We start from the raw sequence: 21,216 nt of genomic DNA, 5'->3' as shown, positions 1-21,216 counted from the left end.
GTTTCTAAGGACATTTTCTTTGTTCCTATTTTCTTTGGCCCTGAGTGGGGAATCTGTTCACTGTTGTTGTTTTTCTTTTTTTCATTGAAATTGGAAACTATATCTTAGAAAAAAGAAAAAGAAATATTCTCTCCTCAGCTCTGCATGGAAAATAGCTTGTAAAATCCAGCCCTGTTCGTCACGGTGGTATGTCAGGGCTCTCCGCTGGCCACTGTGTGCCCTCCACCCCCTGGCAGGTGCCAAGCTGAGGCAGGCATCAGGCACACTTGCTGACGCACTCCAGCAGCTCCATCCGGATGGCAATTCGGACGTGCCAGCCCAGCGGGATCAGCCGGATGAAGCGGGAAATGATGGGGGGCCGCAGAAGATTCTGGACTGTGGAGGTTCGGTCTGAGTTTCCGTAGAAGACCTAAAGAGAGGGGTGAAATCCTGTCACCTGTCACCATCATATCAGAGGCAAAAGAAAGACTGATTCCTTTCTGGAGGTGGCTCCAACTTGTAACTGGAAAAATCTCAGAAAGTGGTTAAAGTGCAAAGAATTAGATGCCCCCAAAATCTGACTTTGAGTAGTTGTTAGCACCTACACCCTCTGGGCAGTTCTGAGTCTCTATATGGGGACATCTTGAACTGTAACATCCAGTATGGTAGTCAGTAGCCACATGTGGCTATTTAAATTTAAATGAATTAAAATTAGATAGCAGTTCACTTCCTCAGTCATACTAGCCACACACCGTGCAGTGATCAACAGCTAATGTGATCAGTGGCTGCCATATTGGACACGCAGATAGTAACATTTCCATCCTGGCAAAAAGTTCTATTGGATGTCTCTGATAAAAAAAAATGCCTCTTGATTCTTATTACCAATTCTGTGTTTTAATCCTTTGCATTTTGACAAGAATTTTGAAAAGGACCACATCACACAAGAGGAATGCTCCCACTTTCCAAAGGAACTAAAGTGGGGCTCAAGTAAAAACGTGAGCTGGTTATGCAGTTGTGAGCCAAAGCTTAATTGTGTGTCTCTACACCGACACAAATAGCAAGTACTTTCTAGACTTGGAAATGTTTTTAAAAAGAAAAAGACACAAACAAGAAGGAAGATTCTAGAAGGAAGAGGGCAGTGCCCAGAGAGAAAAACGGTTTGTTTATGGTTTTGGGGCTATCACATGGCATAATGCGGTGGCTGAAACATAAAAAGATGCCATGGATGTCATTCTTTGCACTCGTTCCAGAGTCATAATGCTTTGCCTGGTGACGCCGGGACATTTCATTCCCTGCTGGTATTATCTTCGGAAAAAATCTGACTGCCACATTGGCTTCATCCACCCACAAAACAAGAAGGACCTCCTCTGCTATGATCTTACCTTTCTTCCCAATAGCAACACCCCGCAGCCCCTTTTCTAAGCTGTTTGCCCTCGAACCTATTCAAGCCAGGAGCCAGGTGAAGAGGGAGAATAGAACAGTCTCCTCCAGAGGGCACAAGTGCCCGGTGAAGGCTTCTCTGCAAAGAACTGTCAAGGCCTCCAGAAGCAGACAGGGCTTAAAAAAGAATGCTCCTATCTTTTTGGAAAGCCAATGAATAAGAACAAAAATGTAGTAAAATGTCCAAGTGTCAAGATGGTTTTTCCTATTGTGTTCAAATTCCTTAAAATCTCAACCCATGAACAGTCTTACTGTACATATTGTCTTCAGAGAATACAAATTCTGACTTTCAGCTGCATGTGTCTACATAACCTGATTAAATGTCCAAAATAGCGGGGAAGTCCTCACTCTCAGGCGAAAGGACAGTTAACATTTCCAAATAGCTAGCAAATTTTTTATTCATCATAAATATACATCATATGTATGTGTGTGTGTGTGAGTGTATATATATTCAAGAGCCCACTGTGTTTAGTCTATGGGAAATGAGACGCATTTTGGCGTTGAGACATTAGTGGCATATAAGGTTGCTCAAAGGTTTATGGGCCTCCGTCTGCACTGCTAGAGTTGTGCTAACCATTTCCTTAGTTTACTGGCTAATTTACGGGGTTGTCCAAAGCTTCCCAGCCTTCAGTCTCAATCATAGTAAGGAGAGGTCGTATCTACATCAATGAACAGGGCCCTACCCTCATCAGTAATAGATCAAGTCAGACCCATGCAGCAAAGTGTTCAGTGGTCCAGTGAGTTTGGAATAGTCCAAATGGCTGGCTTTGATTATTCAAGCAACTATATGCTGATATAAGAATTCAGACAGATTTCTTTCGCACACAAGAATGGCACTCATTTGCAAACAAACTGCTACGTAGGCACCTGGGATGTAGAAAGACACCTGCCTCGTGGTCAGAGAGAGAGCAGGTCATGACTCCCCATGACTTGGAGTCAATACTCTGAGAGAGGGCAGCAACAGCAACACAGGGACAGTAGCGGGAGGAGAGTCCCAGAGACTGTGAGCTGAAGATGGTTTGGAGCACACCTGACTTACCCGGTTGTTTCCGGTCTGGTCCTTATAGTAAATCCAGTTCAGGCTCTCGTCGGTCCTGTACTGCACACTGTACTTGGTCATCCACTCATCAATGTCACAACGACCCTGGGTGAGGATCCCTGAAATCACCTTGACCTCCTTCAGATCTATCTGTAACCACTGGCTGCTGTCCTGGAACTTGGAGAGCCAGGCACACCTGCCAAAGACACAGCAAATTACTAGGAGCCGTTCCCCATGAGCACCTCCAAGGAGCCTGGAGACGCAGGCTTCTGAGGGGATGCCAACACCTGAAGAGCCCCTGCAAAGCTCGGGCAGTCTGAACTGCAAGGTGCTAAGCACTCACAGGCTTGTCTCCAAGAAGTGCCCAGCCTCTGTGATACTTGTGTCATTCTCTCTCTTCCTGCACCTCCACCGCCAGAGGAAAAATCGCCAGATTCAACTAATTTGTCAAAGAAATGCCTTCAAATGTAGCTGAAATCACCTCTGGGGCGTGGTTGAGCATGTCTTTCTTCAATGCACGGTACTGCATCTGCCAGCCCCTTCCCTTTTCCTTAGTCGCTCCTAAACTTTCTTTCTCCGTGAATCTTTTAATTTCACTCTCTTCATACATATCTGCGTTCCCTTCAGGTGCTGTCATCCATGGCTTTCAGGGAGTGTCTGCCATGTGCAGAACACAGCCGAGTGGCTCTGGCAGGGCTTTTGACAGCAAGCCAATTGAAGGAACTGATTTGTTTGTTTAGCTATATCCTTCATAAATTGTGAAAACCTATAGCTTCCCTCCCCATTTTTTTATGGCGTATTAATTACCGTGTTTCCCCGAAAATAAGACGTAACCAGAAAATAAGCCCTAGCATGATTTTTCAGGTTGACATCCCCTGAACATAAGCCCTAATGCATCTTTTGGAGCAAAACTTAATATAAGACCCGGTCTTATTTTCAGGGAAACACGGTAGCTTCTCAGGACTCAGCCCTTAGTTGCCTTCTCTTCTAATTCCAGACTTGCTCCCTTGGGTGGCTCTGACTTTTTACTTCCATCCCAGATCTTTTCTAAATTCTAAATCCTGAGAATCAATTGCTGGCTAGCCAGCTTCTCCCGGATGACTTACAGCATCTCAAATGAAACATGTCCAAAACTCCCGGTTATCCCCACCCCAATCCCTCCTTCCAGTACTGGAATCAACCCCTGTCCTGCCAGTGAACTGAAAGCCATCCTTGGTTCCTTCCTCTGTCACCTCAAATGGCCAATCCATCTATTGGTTCCGGCTCAAATGTTTCTCAAAGTCATTTATTTCTCTCCATTTCACTGCCACCACTCTAGCCCTCTGTTCTTGCCTGGACTATCACTACAGCTTACCTCGTCTCCCTGGATTACTCTTGTCCCCCCACTAAACAGTTCTCCTCACAGGAGCCAGAAGATTTTTCTTTTAACACTAATCTGATTGTGATACTCCCCAACTTCAAATCTTTTCCTGGCAGTCTGCTAATTGTCTCCCAATAGCCTCTTCCCATCTTCCTTTAGTAAAAGAACCTCTGAGTTTTGTCTGGGCAAATGGCCACCAGCTAAGATCACATTTCCCAGTCTCCCTTGCAGTTAAGTGAGGTCATCAGATGAAATTCTGGTCAATGGCATATGGGGAAAAGTGGCCAATAGGATTATGTTTGTTCAAGGAAACAAAGGAAAAGTGTGTTCACTCTGCTCTTCTGTTCTCCCTACTGACTAGAATGTGGATGTGACAGTGGAAGCTAGAGCAGCCGTCTTGGGCTCCAAGATGGAAGCTTCATGTTAAGGATGACAGAACAACAAGGTAGAAAGGGTCTGGACCTCCGATACCGTCCAGCTGCCATAACAACCCTAGACTGCCTAATTCAACTTTTGGATGAGCAAGAAATACACCTCTATGTTAAGTCTCTGTACTTGGGGGCTCTTTGTTACAACAGCACCAACCTGTATTCTAACTAATGCGCATTCAGGGTCCTCCTATTATCCCTAAAATAAGGACCACAATCGTTAACACGACTTAAAATACCCTGCATGATCTGACTTCTGCCTGCCTCTCCAGTCCTATCTCACCTGCGCTCTAACCTTGCTGGCCTGTTTTACAGTCCCTGTCCATGCTTTTGAGGGGTCTTCCCAACTCAGGGCCCTTGCACCTGCTGTACCCTGTGCCCCCCTCACCTGACCGACTGTCTCAAGTTAAATACCTTTTTCTTAGAAAGCCCTTCCCTGGTTCTTCAAATAGACCAGGTCTTTCTTTCCTTCTCCATCTCCTCCACAGCACTCATCATCTTACTAAATGATGGGTTGTGTGATTATGTGCTTAGAGTCCGTCTCCTCTTCTAAGCTGGGTGCTTCTAGAAGGCCAGGACTTCATGGAAGGTATTCGATCAATACTTGTTGAGTAACTAAGTGCATTCTGTGTCACTCATTTATTACAGAGACCTACTTTTCCAAACCTCATGATAAAAAACAAAAACAAAAGTTGCCTGCGCCGCCGGCCTGCTTACCCAAAGCCTTGACTGTTGAGCCGGGCCTTGTTGGCGGTCCACGAGGAATACCAGCCTACGTACTGCTCCGGGTTGGAGCAGGTGACCTGGTCTGCTGTAACCTCCCCTGACTCGAAACCCAGAGGCTTATGATAGGGGCATTCTGGGAAAGGAAAAACAATGCTCGTTAAAACATCCATATCCCATCACAATGCTCAACAAACACGATATGACTGAAATGATGTTTAAAGATGAAGTAGAGGGATTGCCATGGAGACTCACAACATTCATAAAAACAGAGGGAAGTGGTTCTATGGCAACCACACTCTAGTGTGTGTGTGTGGCGGGGGGTAGTCTTGAGAATACTTCACCTTCTCCACAAACTTAGAGACCTAAAACCGAGAAGTTCACAGTGAAATATCATACTTAAATGCCAGACTCTTTATTTTCCTCATTAACACAGGTTTAGCCATCCTGTGTGATGACATCAGGGTCCCTAATTTGTCTTCAGGCAGCATATGATGGCAATTAAAAGACCAAAACCATGGTGAGAGGCAAGAAGGGCAATTATATATTGAGACTGACTTCCCACTTGTAAATTGCAGTTTTCTCACTAGTCTAATGAAAAATAAAAAAGGGTGAAATGTGCCTGTGTGACTGTTGAATAAGGAACAGTTGAAAGAAACTGCTTTTCCCAAATAATAGCCAAAGCTGATCCTTATCTATTAATTGTCTGCTGCTTTTCATGTATTTCTTCTCACATTTAGTGTTGTCTTACCTGGTCAGAGACTGCCAATTGCCAACTCAGTATCCATTGTCCCCTTCTTTTTTACTAAAGAACCCTAATTTTGTTGGGGGCAGCAATGTGACCAGCTAAAACAAATCTTTCCCATCCTCTCTTGCATTTAGAAGTGACCACATAGGGCCGGCCGGTTAGCTCGGTTGGAGCTCGGTGCTCTTAACAACAAGGTTGCCGGTTCGATCCCCACATGGGCCACTGTGAGCTGCACCCTCCACAACTAGATTGAAGCAACTACTTGACTTGGAACTGATGGGTCCTGGAAAAACACACTTAAAATAAATAAAACTTTGTCATGTGGGGGTCCCTGGTCCCGCACAAGAACACAGTATGCGGTCAGTCCGAAAAGGAACATCCACGGAGCCACAGATAGGGGAGTCAAAGCACTCTATTCTTGCTGGTGGCTGGGCTGCAGATACAGGAAGCAGGAGCCACACGATCCACAATCTGCTGTCCGCTTCTCTGCCAATCAACCAACCAACACCCTACCGTAGCCACGGCAGTTATATTGGTGGCTAATGGCTAACTGTTAACAGGTGATGGCCTCCCAGCCACAGCAGATGGCCATCTGTTTACAGCTGATGGCCACCTAATAACCGAGCCAGCACCTTTCCGAGTGAGGCCGAGAGCCTGGAAACTGCTCTCTGGGGCTCTGTCCTCACAAAGTTAAAAAAAAAAAAAGTGACCACATAACACAATTTCTGATCAGTGAGATATAAGAGGATGTCTGCTGGGTATTTCTGATCAGGTTTTGCTTCTTTCTTCCTGTTGCCTAGAGGGAAGACCTGATGGCTGGTACAACAGTAGCTATCTTGCACCACCAGGTAAGTAAGGCCAAGAGAACTGCCGAGATTTCAGCCCTGATATCCGTAGCAACTCCCTATCTCTAGTCTTTTTACCATGTGAGTCAAAACAAAGCTAATTCAATAAGGCCACTATTTAGGGAGCCTCTTATTTATAACCAAACCCAGTTTCTCACTGAATTTCTACAGAAAACAACGATAAACTTATGCAAATACATTCTCCTAGTTTTCTGATTGTAAATGATAAACTTCAAGTAAGGTAAATCAAATAATTTTTTCCATGTGTAAATTTGAGTTCAGATTGAAGAGCTGAACATATTTACTGGGGCATCATTACCTTCTACAGTAAAATGAATGTTGAGGTCTTCTGAGAGAATGATTTTCAGAAGTCAATGAAACTGAATGAAGCATGCAAAAGCTTGACCGCCATCCTGAGGCTCCAGAATGCCGGCAGGGACAGTGACCGTGTTTCTCCGAAAAGAAGACCTAGCCTGACCAGCAGCTCTAATGCGTCTTTTGGAGCAAAAATTAATAAAAAACCCAGTCTTATATTATAAGACCCGTTCTTATATTAAAATGAGACCGGGTCTTACATTATTTTTTGCTCCAAAAGACGCACTAGAGCTGATGGTCCGGCTAGGTCTTATTTTCGGGGAAACACGGTATGCCCTGTCCCCAGAGGCTGAAGACAAACTGCTTTTCTGCCCAATGCACCAAAAAAATAGGTCCAACTCCCACCAGCACCTACAACTCAATGGGGCTCGGGGTGAGGGGATAGCATTTGTTTATCAAGTACTGGAGGCTGCGGGGGACCTATTAAAATAATATCATAATTTAAAATAAAATAAAATAATATCAGCTCCTGGGAAAGAGAACAGGAACCCTTTATGGGCTGTGTGCTCATGCCTTCTGTGGTGGAAAGATCAGGAGGCCTTGTTAAGAATTCAGTTTCCAGGATTCCACCCCCAGAGCAGCCACATTTTTAACAAGCACACTTTCAAAGTGCACTTTGAAAACTTTGGCCTGCCAGGAAAGGCGTTTTGTTGGCTGGCAGATTCAGGGGGGCCTAGTGTCCATGGCCTTGGAGGCTCCTCCACCTCCTCAACCCCACTCCAACCTGGAAAACAAGCTTGTAACACCAGAAGGTGGGACAAGGCCCCAGTGTCAGAAAGGTAGGTTTCAGCTGAGCCTCAGTCATTGCTTAAATTCTAAGTGTGGATGTCTCTGAGGCCTCTCCATCTGGAACCTCCCTTTTCTTGCTCTAGGGCCATCAGCCCAGAGGGCGGGGGCAAGGTGGAAGGAAAAGCCATCGCCACAGCTCCCAGTTGCCTTATTGGCATTCTGATCTTTCTATGTTTCCGCCTCACATCTCGTTTGCCATTTCTTCCCAATTAGCCCATCTAATAGTTAAGAGTGGGCTGTTGATCTGCAGAGACCTGGCCGGAGGCAGTGGCCTTGGAGGCCTGTGAGGGCTTGTCCAGACAAGGATCCTACCCATACTCTTCTGAGGAGGTGATGGTCTCACTATCCCCATGCTTTCCGCTCTGGGAGCCAACGCCTGACTCTCAGGCCCCAAGCCTCCCACAGCCCTTTGGGTATTTTCCAGGTGAACAGTGCCATCTGGGTGAACCAAAGGTGCTTCACACCCATATGGACACCCATCAGTGTCCAAGTCCCAAGCCTGCCCCCGTCCAGTGCTCCTGTCTGGAGGCTTTGGCACCTCCAGCTACCATGCTGCTAACCAGAAACCTGGTGATTTGGCCCAGGGCACAAAGCAGAGACTCTCCGACGGTTCTCAGCCTAGGCATCATCCAGGGAATTGCAGAATTGCGGACGTTCATGCTACACCCCAAGAGGCTGTGATGTCATTGGTCTGGGGCGGGACGTGGGCGTGGGGTAAAGCTGCAGGTGATTGTAATGGGGAGCCAAAGTCAAGAACACCTGCTGAGAGCCAGTGCCACCTGGGATTGGATCCCACTCTCCCTCTGCGCGAGTTTAGGCACAAGCTGCTTAATGTCTCTGGGTCTCAGTTTTCTCATCTATGAAATGAGCACAACAGTAGAACCTACCCCCATAAAGCTGCTGTGGGATGGCATGAAATAACCTCTGTAGGGCCTGGCTAGAAAGCAGCAGCTCATATTGGTGGAAAAGGGTGAAGTCGTGAGAATATATTGATGTCTTCTTGAGTTTTGCATGTTTGTTTTTTTGGTGAAGAGTCACGAGGGAAGAAATCTAAAACTCTTGCCCCCCACTCTGTCCTGCCCCCATCATCTCCCTGAGAAGGAAGCCAGCTTCATGTTTCCACAGGTTTGGGCTCTTCTTGTTCCAGGATGGAATAAGCTGTGTGCACAGGTGTGTGACTTGAGAGAGTAGCCTGTTGACAGCACAGCACCTCCCAGGCTTATGGATTGGGAAGTTCTAGGCCTCAACAAGAATCAGCTGATTGTCCCAGAGGAGGAGGTGGCCAAAGGCTCTGGGCTTTGACTCTTTGGGGGTGGAGCTTATGGTAGGGAACTGAGCTGAACAGGGAAATGGTTCCCCTAAGGGGCTGGACCAGGGATGGGGCCTAGGAGCCCTGAGCTGTGGAAACCCTCAGGAAACTTGGGGAGGCCCCAGGATGAGCTTGTTTCAAAGGGAGATGATGTCAACCTTCACGTAGGGCTGTGGGCCACACAGGGAAACTGCCACCCAGCCTGAGCCTAGGCCCTGCCCCAGACAGCCCTTGCAAGCCTGTGGGGGTTCCTGTTGTCCAAAGGGGAGAGGAAGGACCTTCAACAATCCTGTCTGTAGACTCCTCAATGGCCATGACAAAGGGGGGCCTCAAACTGGAGTTACTTGAACTTGGAAAAATGGAAAATGTAACATTTCTTGTGCTCTGTGTTCTATGGAGTGAATGGCACTGCAGTTACTTTATTATTTTTCCTGACTCCTCCTTTCCCCCTCTCCTCCTCCTTCTATGGTCCTGGCTGAGCTCGCTTCAGGTCCTCATGCAGGCCTGGAGGCCTTTCCTTGAGGCTGTTCCCTCTGCCTGTGACACTCCTGTCCCCTCTTTTCGCCCTTCACCTGGACACCTCTACTCACCCTTCAGATCTCTGCCCACCCTGAGCTGAGTAAAGGATTCCAGGTGCTATCTTCCCATGTACCCTATACCTGTCACTAATGCCTCCTCCTGGGACTATTTAATTGTCAGCACCCTTGGTCTGCCTTGCTCACCATTGTATCTGAGCCCAGCAGAGGGCCTGCGCATGCTAGGCACTCCATAAATATTGATCAGATGGATCAACGAAGGAATAAACCAACATCATCACCCCCTCTTGGGTGGCCCCTGGGGATAAGCAGAGAAAATGGCAAGACAGGAAGCAGAGAGCTCAGGGAGGAAGTAAGAGTTCACTGGCCGAGAGAACTCCCACTGGCCTATGTCTATACTCATTTTACTCTTAAGGAAAAACGTGCATCCTCTGTGGCACACGTGGCTCCTCCGAGCGATGATTTGATAATTAGATGGTGAAGGTGAATTCTTAATGTACTGCTAATCCAGACTCTAGATACTTAACGTACTAGCCTTTCTTATTCAGTAAGTAATTTCTCAATTTGTAAGCATGAAGGCCAGACATGCTTATAAGGAATGTTAACCTAAAGGAACACAAAGAGAGTTCAGGGACATTCTTGTCAAGAGAGACGTGCATATTATTATGCACACATGTTAGACTTCAATATCTATGATGATGTAGTAGAATATAGAAGAATGTTTATAGAAGAATGGAGTATATTTTTGAATATAATATAGAAATATAAAATCTAGACTAAAAGTAAAGCACTGAGTTATTGGATTTCTTATACTTTGATCCCTCCCCTACCCTATTCCCACCTCTCAGGGTGCCGAGGTCATCTTGGCTCAACTGTGGACAAGACAGACCTTGGAGTATTTTTAATAGCATTAAGCTGAAGATTAGGAGGCCATAATGCACCTAGCCACTCACCTTCTGCTCTGCGGGTGGGGCCCCTGGGCGGTAAGAGCCAGTGTGCGCCTGGGAGCTCCTCTAGGCAGCTCTGAATGACCTTGTCCTTCTGTGCTTTCTAGGCTCTTCTTCCCTCCTAAATCAGACCCTGCTGGAAGCGTTGAATCTCAGGGTCCAGAGAGACCAAGGACACCTCTCGAGGTTCCAATGAGGAGCTGAGGCACTGATGGGCAAGTTACTTCTGGAAGGTTGTGGCTAGTTCTGATTCCCTGAATTTTGCCTTTTATGTAAAAACCAATTAACACCAACCAATCAACCATATAACACTAAGGTTGTATGTTTTTGTTTTTTGGTTTTTCTTCCTGGAAATATCTGTGTTATTAACAAAATAAAACAACCGAAAACAGTGGGGGAGAGGAGAACACTTAAGCTAAAGAATTTCTGATTTCGGAAATTGTAGTTCATGGCAGCTGCGTAGGGGAGAGAGCACATTCTTCAAACACACAGCCCTCCTCAGCTTCACAGTTGATTGGATCAATGAATCAAATCTGCATAAATAATCTCTTTTCAATTTCTTCTTAAAAAGAACTTCCTTGGAATGGAATTCCAGTAGGCCTCCTGTCTCTAGTGGAGAGAACATTTGTTTTCACTAAATGGCAAACTCCTTCAGGGGGGAGACAATGCCTTCAGCTTTGTCTCCCCATTCCTGCCTGGCACATAATAGGCACATGATAAAAGGGGGTGGGATTCTAAATGGATTATTAAGGAGGGTGCTTCAATATCGACTGGGCAGATCGCACAAACGCATAATGGCTGCAGGAGCTCACGGCAGGCAAGGTGCACAGTCGGACGTCCCGTGGGAGAAGCACACAGAACTAAACAGTGCTTATTGCTTTCCTCACTACCGGGACCCCACTGTTCCCTTCCAGAAAGCTTAGTTCAGAACTGACTTCCTACCCCTTTAGGAAATAGGAGGCAGTAAAAGCCCTTGTAGACTCCCCCGCGGCCTCCCCCACAATTTGCTATTTTAATGCAAATTTAATGAAATAGTGAAGAGAAGCTCACACACATACTCACCCGGACCTGTCTCTCCTGGAGCTATTATTAGGCAATTAGGTAAAGTGGATGACGCACCATCATAATCCTGGAGAGAGGTGGCAAGGATGGTTTCATTGAAAAGAGGAGCCACAGAAAGGGCTGAGCGTTGCAAATATCGGTGGGGCTACCCCAGCCTCCGAAAGTCTCAGTGTAAGCTCTTAGAAAGCAGGAAGTGATGCTTCCTAAGAGCTACAACACAAGATGCTTTAATGCCTCATGTGATGTATTCCTCATAGCAACTCCTCAGAGCAGGGATGGGCAAACTGTGGCCCTTAGGTCAAATATGGTTCTCTGCCTGGTTTTGTAAATCAAGTTTTATTGGCACACAGACACACATATACATTTACATATTTTCTACGGCTGCTTTCCAGCAACAATGACAGAATTGAGGAGTTGAGACTGCATGGCCCACAAAGCCACAGACACTTGCTGTGCGGTCCGTTACGGACAGTGTGCGGGCCCCGGCCTTAGAGGAAGGTAGGCATTCACAGGTCAGGAAAAGCCATGTTATGCTGCAGAACAAACCGTCCTGGAAATTTCAGAGGCTTAACACAGCAAAGGTTCATTTTTCACTCAGGGGACTTGGCCACTGTAGGTCGGCAGGGGGTTCTGCTCCTCTTCCCGGCACCCAGGCTGAGGGACAAGCCACTTTCTGAAGCAGGGAAAGGGAGAGCTGGAGAGTTGAGTACCAGCCCTTTAATGCCTCATTTCAGAAGAGACACTGCTTACAACTGCTCATGTGATACCGCCTGACGGCAAGGGGGCTGGAATGTGGGGAAGCAGATGGTCATGTGGTGAGCGATGGATATCCAGGCAGAGTATTACCTCCATTTGACAGAAAAAGGCCAAAGCGGGCGTCCCAGAGTTAATTAAGAAGTGACCCAGCCAACTCTGGCCTTTTGGGCTCGAAAGCCTACGCTCTTCTCAAAACTCCGTGCTGCCTACCATTACTTTAAATATTTTCAATTAATTGGCCATGCATCTCTTTCATTGAAAGTTAGGTCTCTTCTTACCATCTCACCCAGGTCAAGGAGAGATCTAGGAAGCTATTCTGAATGATGACATCAGAGCAGTTTATTGGAGCAGTGGCTATGTGAGATTTGAAGCTCAGAGGCTGATGGGAGAAAACCCAGAGTGTGGCATTCAGGGTGTTTAACAGCTGGGTTGAAAGAAAGAGGAGAAACAGGGTGTTCCCTAGGACACTCCAAGGATCTGGCCCCAAGGAGAGGGGACACTCACCTGGTATACAGTCTAAGGAGGTGGCACCCGCAGACCACAGGGCATTGGCGCCTCCTTGGCAATCGCACTTGCACGCTTTGTGATACCAGGGGTCCTCGCCCTCATCCTGTGGGAAGCCAGAGAGGCAGGAGTGTCAGAAAGTCACGGTCAAAGGTAACCGTGGTCAGCACTACTGCAAAATCTTGTATTCAAAAACCTTGCTTATTCGTTACTATTGTCTATAGCTGCTTTCACACTACAACAGCACAATTAAGTTATTAATCCAGCTTTAATGCACACAGTCACCCCTCATGTTTGAGTCTAGATACACAAATATCTGCCACTGTGGGTGACCAGCTAATAATCTCACAGACACACCCACGTAGAGGGCAATGTTCACCCCATTATAGTTGCCTTCAGGGGTTTGGGGAGCCCCCATCCAAGCTTGGGCTCCTCACGTCCCCTGGAGGTCCCTCTCAGGATCCAGTTTTAAAAGGTACTGGATTCCCGGTTACACCATCTGAATTAAAACCTGGTTTACTTGCACTCTCTCATGAAAACACCAGTCTTGGAACTTACCCAGATAAAATGTGCTATTGCCACCACCAGAAAAAAAAAATTCCTTTAAAAATACATTTCTTTTTAAAAAGTGATAATCCTATACATTATTTTTGGCTAAGAAAATCTTCAAACACAGTATCCCTGTAAATGCCAGCCTTCTTACTGGAACGTACCTCAGTAGACGATAATCCCAGCGTGGCTAAGCGAGAGGATAAGAGAGGAAAAATGAAGTTAAAGAAAGAGAAATTCAACGTAATGAGTCAATACATAGAAAAGTGAAATGAAAAGTCACATCAAAATGAACAAAGCCCCTCCTGGAAGAAGTCAAACTAAGTAACTATGTGTCAGGAGAGACATTCACAGATGCTGAGAAACTAGGGGCAGTAAAATTACACAGAAAGACAAGAATAATTAGAATTATTTTTGTTCATTCTAGAATTTTAGAAAATACATTAACGTGGCAAAGTGTGTGTGCGGGGGAAGCACCTATATTTTTTTTTTACCACCGAAGGCACCACTCACTGTTAATATCTAAGTGTAAATCGTTCCCATCTGTTTTCTATGCGTATTTTTAAGAACACATTCGCGCACCTACTATCTAAGCAATGTTTACAGCATTCCTTTTCCACTTAACAGTAGCCGTGAGAGTTTCTCCCTTTACTTACTGACTTGTCATCACCCTCATCACCACCATCATCATCGTCCCTAGTGTCTGCTGAATGTGCTATTCGGGAGTTGATTCTCAAGGCCCCCACTGTGACACATTTCGGTTATTTAGGGTGAGGACATTGTTTAGGAAATCTTTTTTAGGTTTGTCTTTTATGTACAGGAGTAGAATGGGTACCGGTGGTAGATTCACACAGTGGAAGACTACACTGCAATGCTAAAGTGGACGTACCATATGAATCCATTTTAAATACACAAAAACAGGCCCAAGTAATCTATGCTGCTAGACATTAGGGTCCTGGTTACACTTGGGGTGGGGAGTGGCAGGGAGGAAGCCAAGGGAGGGTGCCTGGGGGGCTGGTAATGTTCTGTGACTTGATCTGAGTGCTGGTTACTTGGCTGTGTTTAGTGGTGAAAATTCACTGAGCGGTACACTTACCTGTACTGCTCTGTATATTATACTTAAGTAAATGTATGTATGCTATACTTCAAAAAAGATCTTTTTAAAAAACTGAACTCATTACATCCTTCCTCAGATTGTTCTTCTCCTTTCTCTGTGTCTTATCCGACTGAATGGCTCCACTGTCCACCTACCACCCCATCCAGAAACCTGGGACTCCTTCTAGTGGCCTCTTTTTCCTAACCGCCCACATCCAGTGTCTACCACGGGCCTTCTTTTCCTTCCGCCCCCACTGCCACTTCCTGTGGTTGGCCCCACCCTCTCGCCCCTAGATTCTTTCCCTGCTAAAGAGAGACCTTGCCTCACCCATCCTTCATGCTGCCAAGGGAATGGAATGCAAACCTGATTGTATCACTTTCCTGCCAAACCCTTTGGTGGGTCTCCACTGCCAGGTTTGCGTTCCACCTCTGATATTCTTAGTTGTATGACTGCATCTCTCCATTTCCTCATCCCTAAAATAGGTATAATAACAATGTGTCCTTCATGGCGTCACTTTGACCTATCTCCTGCCTACCTCTCCAAATTTATCATTTGCACTGTACTCCTTGCAATTCATCAAGTGTGCCAGGCTGTTTCTTGCCTCCTGCCTTTGTCGGTATGATTTCCTGGCCTCAAGTGCTTCTGCAACCAACTTTTCTGCCTGCTTCTCCCCTTCCCTATGAAGAAGACTTTTTCTATCCCTCTTGTAGAACTTACCACCTGCTCTGTCCTTTGTGTCCCACCTCTTTCTTGTCTATAGGTTTATCGAAGCAGCTGTACAATTATAAAAATTGATAGAAAAGATAGCTGATAATGACTGGTCCCAAAACATTCATTCATGCTTTAATGTTCATTGAGCATCTACTATATTCCAAGCCCAGCTTTAGGTGCTGAGGATATAAGTGAACAAAACAGGGAAAAACACCTGCCCTCATAGAACTTATAATCTAATGTGGGGGAGTGGGAGCATAATGAAAGAACGAATGAATGAAGTGTAAAAACCCTCAGGTGCGTGACTGCTTGGCATGTCATCCAGTGGAGAGACGATGGTGGCTGGCCCAGGATGGTGGCAGTGGAGGTAATGAGAAGTGGCTGCACAATGGGATTTATAGATGATGTAATACAGAACTGTACACCTGAAATCTACGTAATTTTACTAACAATTGTCACCCCAATAAATAAATAAATAAATAAAAAAGAAGTGGCTGGGTTCTGACCGTCTTTGGAAGGTGGTGCCAACAGGATTTGCTGACATATGATGTGGGTGTGAAAGAACAAGAGGTCTGAGGCCTGAGTGACTGGGAGAATAGAGCTACCATTTACTGGGGGAGCAGAAGGTTCCAGGAGGAGCAGGGATTTGTGGGCAATGAGGTAGAGATGTTCGGTTTGAGAGGCCAATGGAACACCCAAAAGTTGAGGTTGAATGGGCAGCTGGCTAGAAACTTCTGGAACTCGGTAAAGTCCAGCTAGGCTCCTCACAGTTAATGTGTACATGAACCCATAGCCTCAGTCTCGCAGCTGTTCCCCAAGAACTTTGAAGTAGATGAACAACTGGCATCTACTTGATTTGGGAGCTGTTAATCCAGAAGGCACTCAGTTCTAGCCCCATCTTCGAGAAAATCTGGGGATAGCCGAAATGCTGAAAGGCCCCGTAAGTTGGGCGAACATCAACTGTGTTAAGACCCTCTTTTGGGAGGACCAAGGATGAGGTAAGTCGGTCATTGACAACGTGTTCTTAATAACCAATCAATTTGGCCCAGAGGTGGTGTCTGTTACTGAAGAGGGTCGATGCAGCAGCAGCAACTGAGCAAACCCAGAGTTCAAATGAGGCTAAGGATCCATCTAATTGCCTTTTGCATTACCTGGGTGCAGGGCTGGGCCCTGGAGGGGCTCCGCATTCTGCAGAAACAAAGCAGAAGGCATAAAAGAAAGGGCGGGAGCTCCCCGCCACCGTCTATCTGTGGAGAGAGAGACCTAAGAGGAGGTCTGGTTTCAGAGCCAATTCCTGTGCTCACTCAGACACTGGGCAGATTTCTAGCATTTTTCACCTCCCAGTCTCTTCTCCCAGAAAGCGTTTGTCTGCAGGCAGCCTGGGGTTCTGAGGCATCCGATCCTTATGGAAATGAGCAGGGAGAGGAGGAATAACAAGCATTTTACAGGAAAAGCTGTCAGCAAGGGAGCAGCAAAATGATTTAATCACCCAAAAAGCTAGCGAATAAAAGCTAAAGTATGTTTGACTACATTTCATAATACCAGAAAATAACACTGTTGGAATGAGCAAAAGAAAACAGGTCAGCCTTTAAAGGAAAAAGAGTAAAAGGTTTAGATTATGTGGTTGTGGATTTTTCTCCCTATTGGGATTGTTTTCTCCATTCCTCCACAGGTTAACAGTTTCCACTGGAGTGTCTGAGGTGTCTGCCACTCACCAATCTTAGAGACATGCAATATGGGCTCATTCTGCCCTTTTGCGCAAAGGGCCTCTCCATGGGGAAACCCTTGTTACCACAGCAAGGAAATCCAGGCATGCCTATTTCTCGAAATGTACCTTGCAAGCCCAAGGAAAAGCGTGCATTAGATGCACATAGGGAAAACTATTTTAGTCTCTTTGATTGGATGTCACTAAACACAGAGCTTTCCTTCCCATTAAAACAGAGGAGGCCGAGGAGAAAAGCATAAAATTATGAATGATTAAAAAGTGTCTGTAACCAGCTTCCAATCTACTTGAGAAACAAGAATAAGACACGAGAGAAAAACAGCAGGCTGTAATAATGTCCCTCTCCTTGAAGAAGAAAGAAGGAAATTGCTTCTGGTGTGAAAGTGTTACTATTTTAAGCGACAGGCATATTCATGGATAAATCTGTTATCTGTACCTGCTTCAACACAGATGAACCTCAAAAACATATGCTACGTGACAGATGAAAGACCATATGTTACATGGTTCCATTTAAGTGAAATGTCTCGAATAGGCAAATTGATGGAGACAAAAAGGAGATCAGTGGTTGTCAGAGACTGGGATTAAGGGGTAATATGGAGTGAGTGCTTAATGTCTGTGGGGTTCTTTTTGGGATGATGAAAATATTCTAAAATTAGATTGTGTGCTCCACAAATCTGTTAATATACCAAAATCCATTGAATTGCACACTTCAAATGGGTGAATTTAATGGTATGTAAATTACATCTCAAGAAAGCTGCTTTGAAAAAAATCTGTTATCCCTGATGGTTGACACACCTGAAAAGAGGACACACTCACCTGTAAGATGAAGCTTGGTGATTTTTAAAAATATGTATAATAACCATGACTAAGTAATGGACTGATTTAATACGATGGATGTTTTTAAAATCATCATTGGCATTGAATCCAAAATGTACAATGTAAGATAAATAGAAGCCGGCTTCAGTTATAAGACATAAGTAGTGCTTTACTCTGGTGATTTGTGCATTCCCAAATGAACCTTCATCCAATGCATAAGTGCAGTCAATCCATTTACCTTATTTCACTGTAATAAGGAGCCACTGCCACGGTGGAATAGAAATAGCAGAGTAAATTAGACAAAGAACCTTTGTCTTCAGGTTCCCAGTTGTGCAATAGAATACATCTTTCCCACGTGCATTGTGCAGTATTTCTCTATCTGGATTATAAACTGATTCAGTGCAACGATCGTATCCTACATTTTTTCTCTGTCTCCTGGAGCATCCCTTTAGCTCAGGGTAGAGCACTGGCCATTTTTGGCTGGCTGCTTTCCTGCCATATGAGGGTGGAGGGCCTGGGTAAAGTAAGAGAATTTAAGTTTCTCAAGCCTACCCGCTGGACCACATTCCGTTTCACCTGGACAGACGGGATTCTCTGTGTGGAAATTTCTGGAGCTCCCCAGCCATACACAAGGATTGGTAAGCAATAGAACAGGAAAGAGTGCTATGCTCTGTGCGTCCTGACAGCGTGCCTTTTGTTGCAGATATTCCCCGAATGAGCAGGTCTAATTTAAAAATAGGCTGGTAAACATTTATAGGACTTCTTCGCATTTGGGGGTCACAGGGCAGGGTTGTTAGACTCAACACTGAGAAAGCAACAAGGAACCGCCCAGCGTGTCAAATTCTTACACAGTGTTTGGCCCACAGCAGGTACTCAGGGATGGGTTCTTGAATGAACAGGCAAACGAATGAATGGATGAATAAATCTCAATGCCAATCACAAACAGAAATCTGAGGGTGGGCCCTGTGGATATCTGAGAACCAGGGGTATTGGGATCTAAGCCTTGAAAGGCTGTTTAGATTTTCTTGCTGAGGAAAGGGCAAGGAGTAAGGGGAAAACAACGAAACCCCAAAAGCATCTTAAAATATTAAGAGTTACTGGATAAGTTGCTGACTCTTAATTGCAAGGGGGAAAAAAAACAGGCAATTAGTCTAAATGATCTCTACTTAGAAACGTATTTGAGTTTGCAAAATGACTTTAGGATTATTTCTTTACAAGTCTTTCTAAATGCTGAGAAATAGGACTAACAAAAGTCAGGAGACTGGAGAATCATGCAAGTGAGTGCTCTACCAATAAAATATGAGAGGGTAGAGAGGAGAATGATTTAAACCAGGAATTCTGACTCTACTTGTGTGAATTTTGTCATGTCTGTCTACCAGGTCATTTGCAGAGTGGCGAGGCCTCCTCCTCCTTGCTCTCCTTATTTCTTTCTTGTAACACACATAAATAACCAGTGGCCACAAAGAAGACATTCAACCAATTTCTAATGTCCAGAATAAACCTAAAAACAAATTTTGAGGTGATGGGTCCTTGAGAGTTGAGAGAGGCATGAAAGAGTATTATTCCAAAGATTGAGAATTTAAAAGTTGAATTGGATGACATTTTAGAGATCTGCCTTTAATTTTTCCTTATTTAAGCACACTACTCCTGCTGGGGCCATATTTAGCAATTTAAAAATGATTGAGTGTATTGAGTCTTTGGAGATTTCTGACTCTCAGTTGGATTATTCTTTCTATTAGAGTCCAGTGGTATTCAACATGTTATGTTAATCCATATTTGAACTAGGGTGACCTCATGTCCCAATTTGTCTTGGTTTACACCTGTTGTCCCAGCAGAATTATTATTAGCATCCTCTTCTACCTTTAATAGCGTCCTAGTTTGGAAGATTAGATTCTACGATCACTCTAACTCCTAAAAATTTTCAAGAACACACCATACTTTCTCACTAATTGTTGCAATTTATAGTTATTTTATACAATGTATGAAAACGTTCCTTCTCTCTGACGCATTTTAAGCATCGTTAGAACCTCAGAAGTCTCCTCACAAAATCGGAAAGCCAGTGGTGAGACAAAGAGGAGCACATCCACGCAAAGACAGCTGTTGCTCATATTAATTAATTAACATGCCTTGCTCATTAATAATATTTTAATTATTCAGGTTGCATTTCTATTAATCAGCCATATTATTAATTCAATTGTATTACTAAATATTTAATGAATGCCAATGGTTGGCTAGCACATACCTTCATAGCCAAAGAGGAGGAGAAACAAGAAGCCGCATATTTCGCGTGGCATTCTCCCCGTGTCCTTGGCTGCAGCTCTACCTTATCTAAGTGGAGAGCTTCCCCAAGAGCAGGCGCTTAACTTGAGCACTCGCCTCATTAAGCACCTTATTCCGTTTACTTCTTAGGGCTTTGGCTTAGCCCCACCAAGTTAACCCACACAGTTACTTGCCTCAACAAGGAAGTCTCAGAGAAGAATCTAATGTGAACTGAAGTCGGTTTAGCAAAGGAAGATATTGGTTGTATTCTATCTTTAAATGTAAGGGAAGCAGTGGAGGGAAATAGACACTAGAATCGGAAGACCCAGGTCTTAATCCTGTCTCTGCCATCATCTTCTAGTGGGTGACCTTGAGCCGTTTCCTGCCAAATAAGCACTAACATTCTTGAGTTCTATGAAAATGACATGGATTCCCTTTTTATAAAGCAACTTGGCACTCTGTTCATGCCTATTCACTCAGGAAAATACTAAATTTTGGAGGGAGGAACAGTTACGCACAAAGATGAAGATTGCTGTGGCATTTTAAACAAAAAAATGGAAATGATCTACATGGCCAAGGTTAGGGGATTCAGTGCAGCAGGTAGGGTTAAGAGCAGATTCCCAAGCCAGACGGGTGCAAATCCTAGTTCAACCACTTGTTATGTGACCCTGAGCAAGTTACTTAAAGTCTCTGTGTTTCAACTTTCTGATCTGTAAAATGGTGATAATAATGCCTATTTCATAGAGTTTGTTTGAGACTTAAATGGGATTATATGTACATATAATTTTCTATTATGTATAAATTATACATATATTTTAAAAATTGTATATTTTATATAAGTTTTATATATATATATATGTAAAGGTCTGGAGAGCTCTTTCACGACATTGTGAATATACTTCACATTACTGAACTATACACTTAAAAATGGTTAAGATGGTAAAAAAGAAAGTTAATGAAGTCATTGTAATAACAGGAACAATCACGTGTCATACTCTTGAGTTAGAAAAGGGTGAAAATTTACACACTGTATGAGCAAAACTATGTGGAAAAATGCAGACAAAAAGACTGAGTTTCCCCTTCCCGTTTTAGTTCTTGGCCACCACTATCCCACCTTAGCCACCAGGGTCCCACGCACCTTTCCTTCATTCCTTGTCAAAGATGAAAAAGGCCCAATATGAAAAAAATAATAATACACCTCCAAAACGAAAGTGTAATGAAC

The 21,216-nt window shown here is 44.6% G+C and overlaps 1 protein-coding gene across 1 annotated transcript; it reads right to left on the bottom strand.

Moving 5' to 3' along the window:
• Positions 1-256: 256 nt before the first annotated feature.
• RS1 (retinoschisin 1) lies at positions 257-20,029 on the bottom strand. Its single transcript, XM_033113500.1, has 6 exons — positions 19,978-20,029; positions 13,554-13,579; positions 12,841-12,946; positions 4,964-5,105; positions 2,459-2,654; positions 257-409 (listed from the first exon to the last, which is right to left on the bottom strand). Exons 1-6 carry the CDS (start codon positions 20,027-20,029, stop codon positions 257-259), a joined length of 675 nt encoding a protein of 224 aa, XP_032969391.1.
• Positions 20,030-21,216: the final 1,187 nt, after the last annotated feature.

The sequence above is a fragment of the Rhinolophus ferrumequinum genome, chromosome X, assembly GCF_004115265.2.
Source record: "Rhinolophus ferrumequinum isolate MPI-CBG mRhiFer1 chromosome X, mRhiFer1_v1.p, whole genome shotgun sequence".
In the NCBI taxonomy this organism is placed as follows: domain Eukaryota; kingdom Metazoa; phylum Chordata; class Mammalia; order Chiroptera; family Rhinolophidae; genus Rhinolophus; species Rhinolophus ferrumequinum.
This window is presented reverse-complemented; position numbering and strand designations above follow the sequence as displayed.

What these genes read in the sequence shown, in the direction of transcription:
- RS1 (XM_033113500.1), bottom strand. Translation starts at nt 20,029, where the DNA reads ATGCCACGCGAAATATGCGGCTTCTTGTTTCTCCTCCTCTTTGGCTAT. An exon ending in CTCAACAGTCAAGGCTTTGG is followed by an intron (nt 2,655 to 4,963) that starts GTAAGCAGGCCG and finishes TGTCTTTGGCAG; the next exon opens with GTGTGCCTGGCTCTCCAAGT. An exon ending in ACCAGACCGGAAACAACCGG is followed by an intron (nt 410 to 2,458) that starts GTAAGTCAGGTG and finishes CCCTCTCTTTAG; the next exon opens with GTCTTCTACGGAAACTCAGA.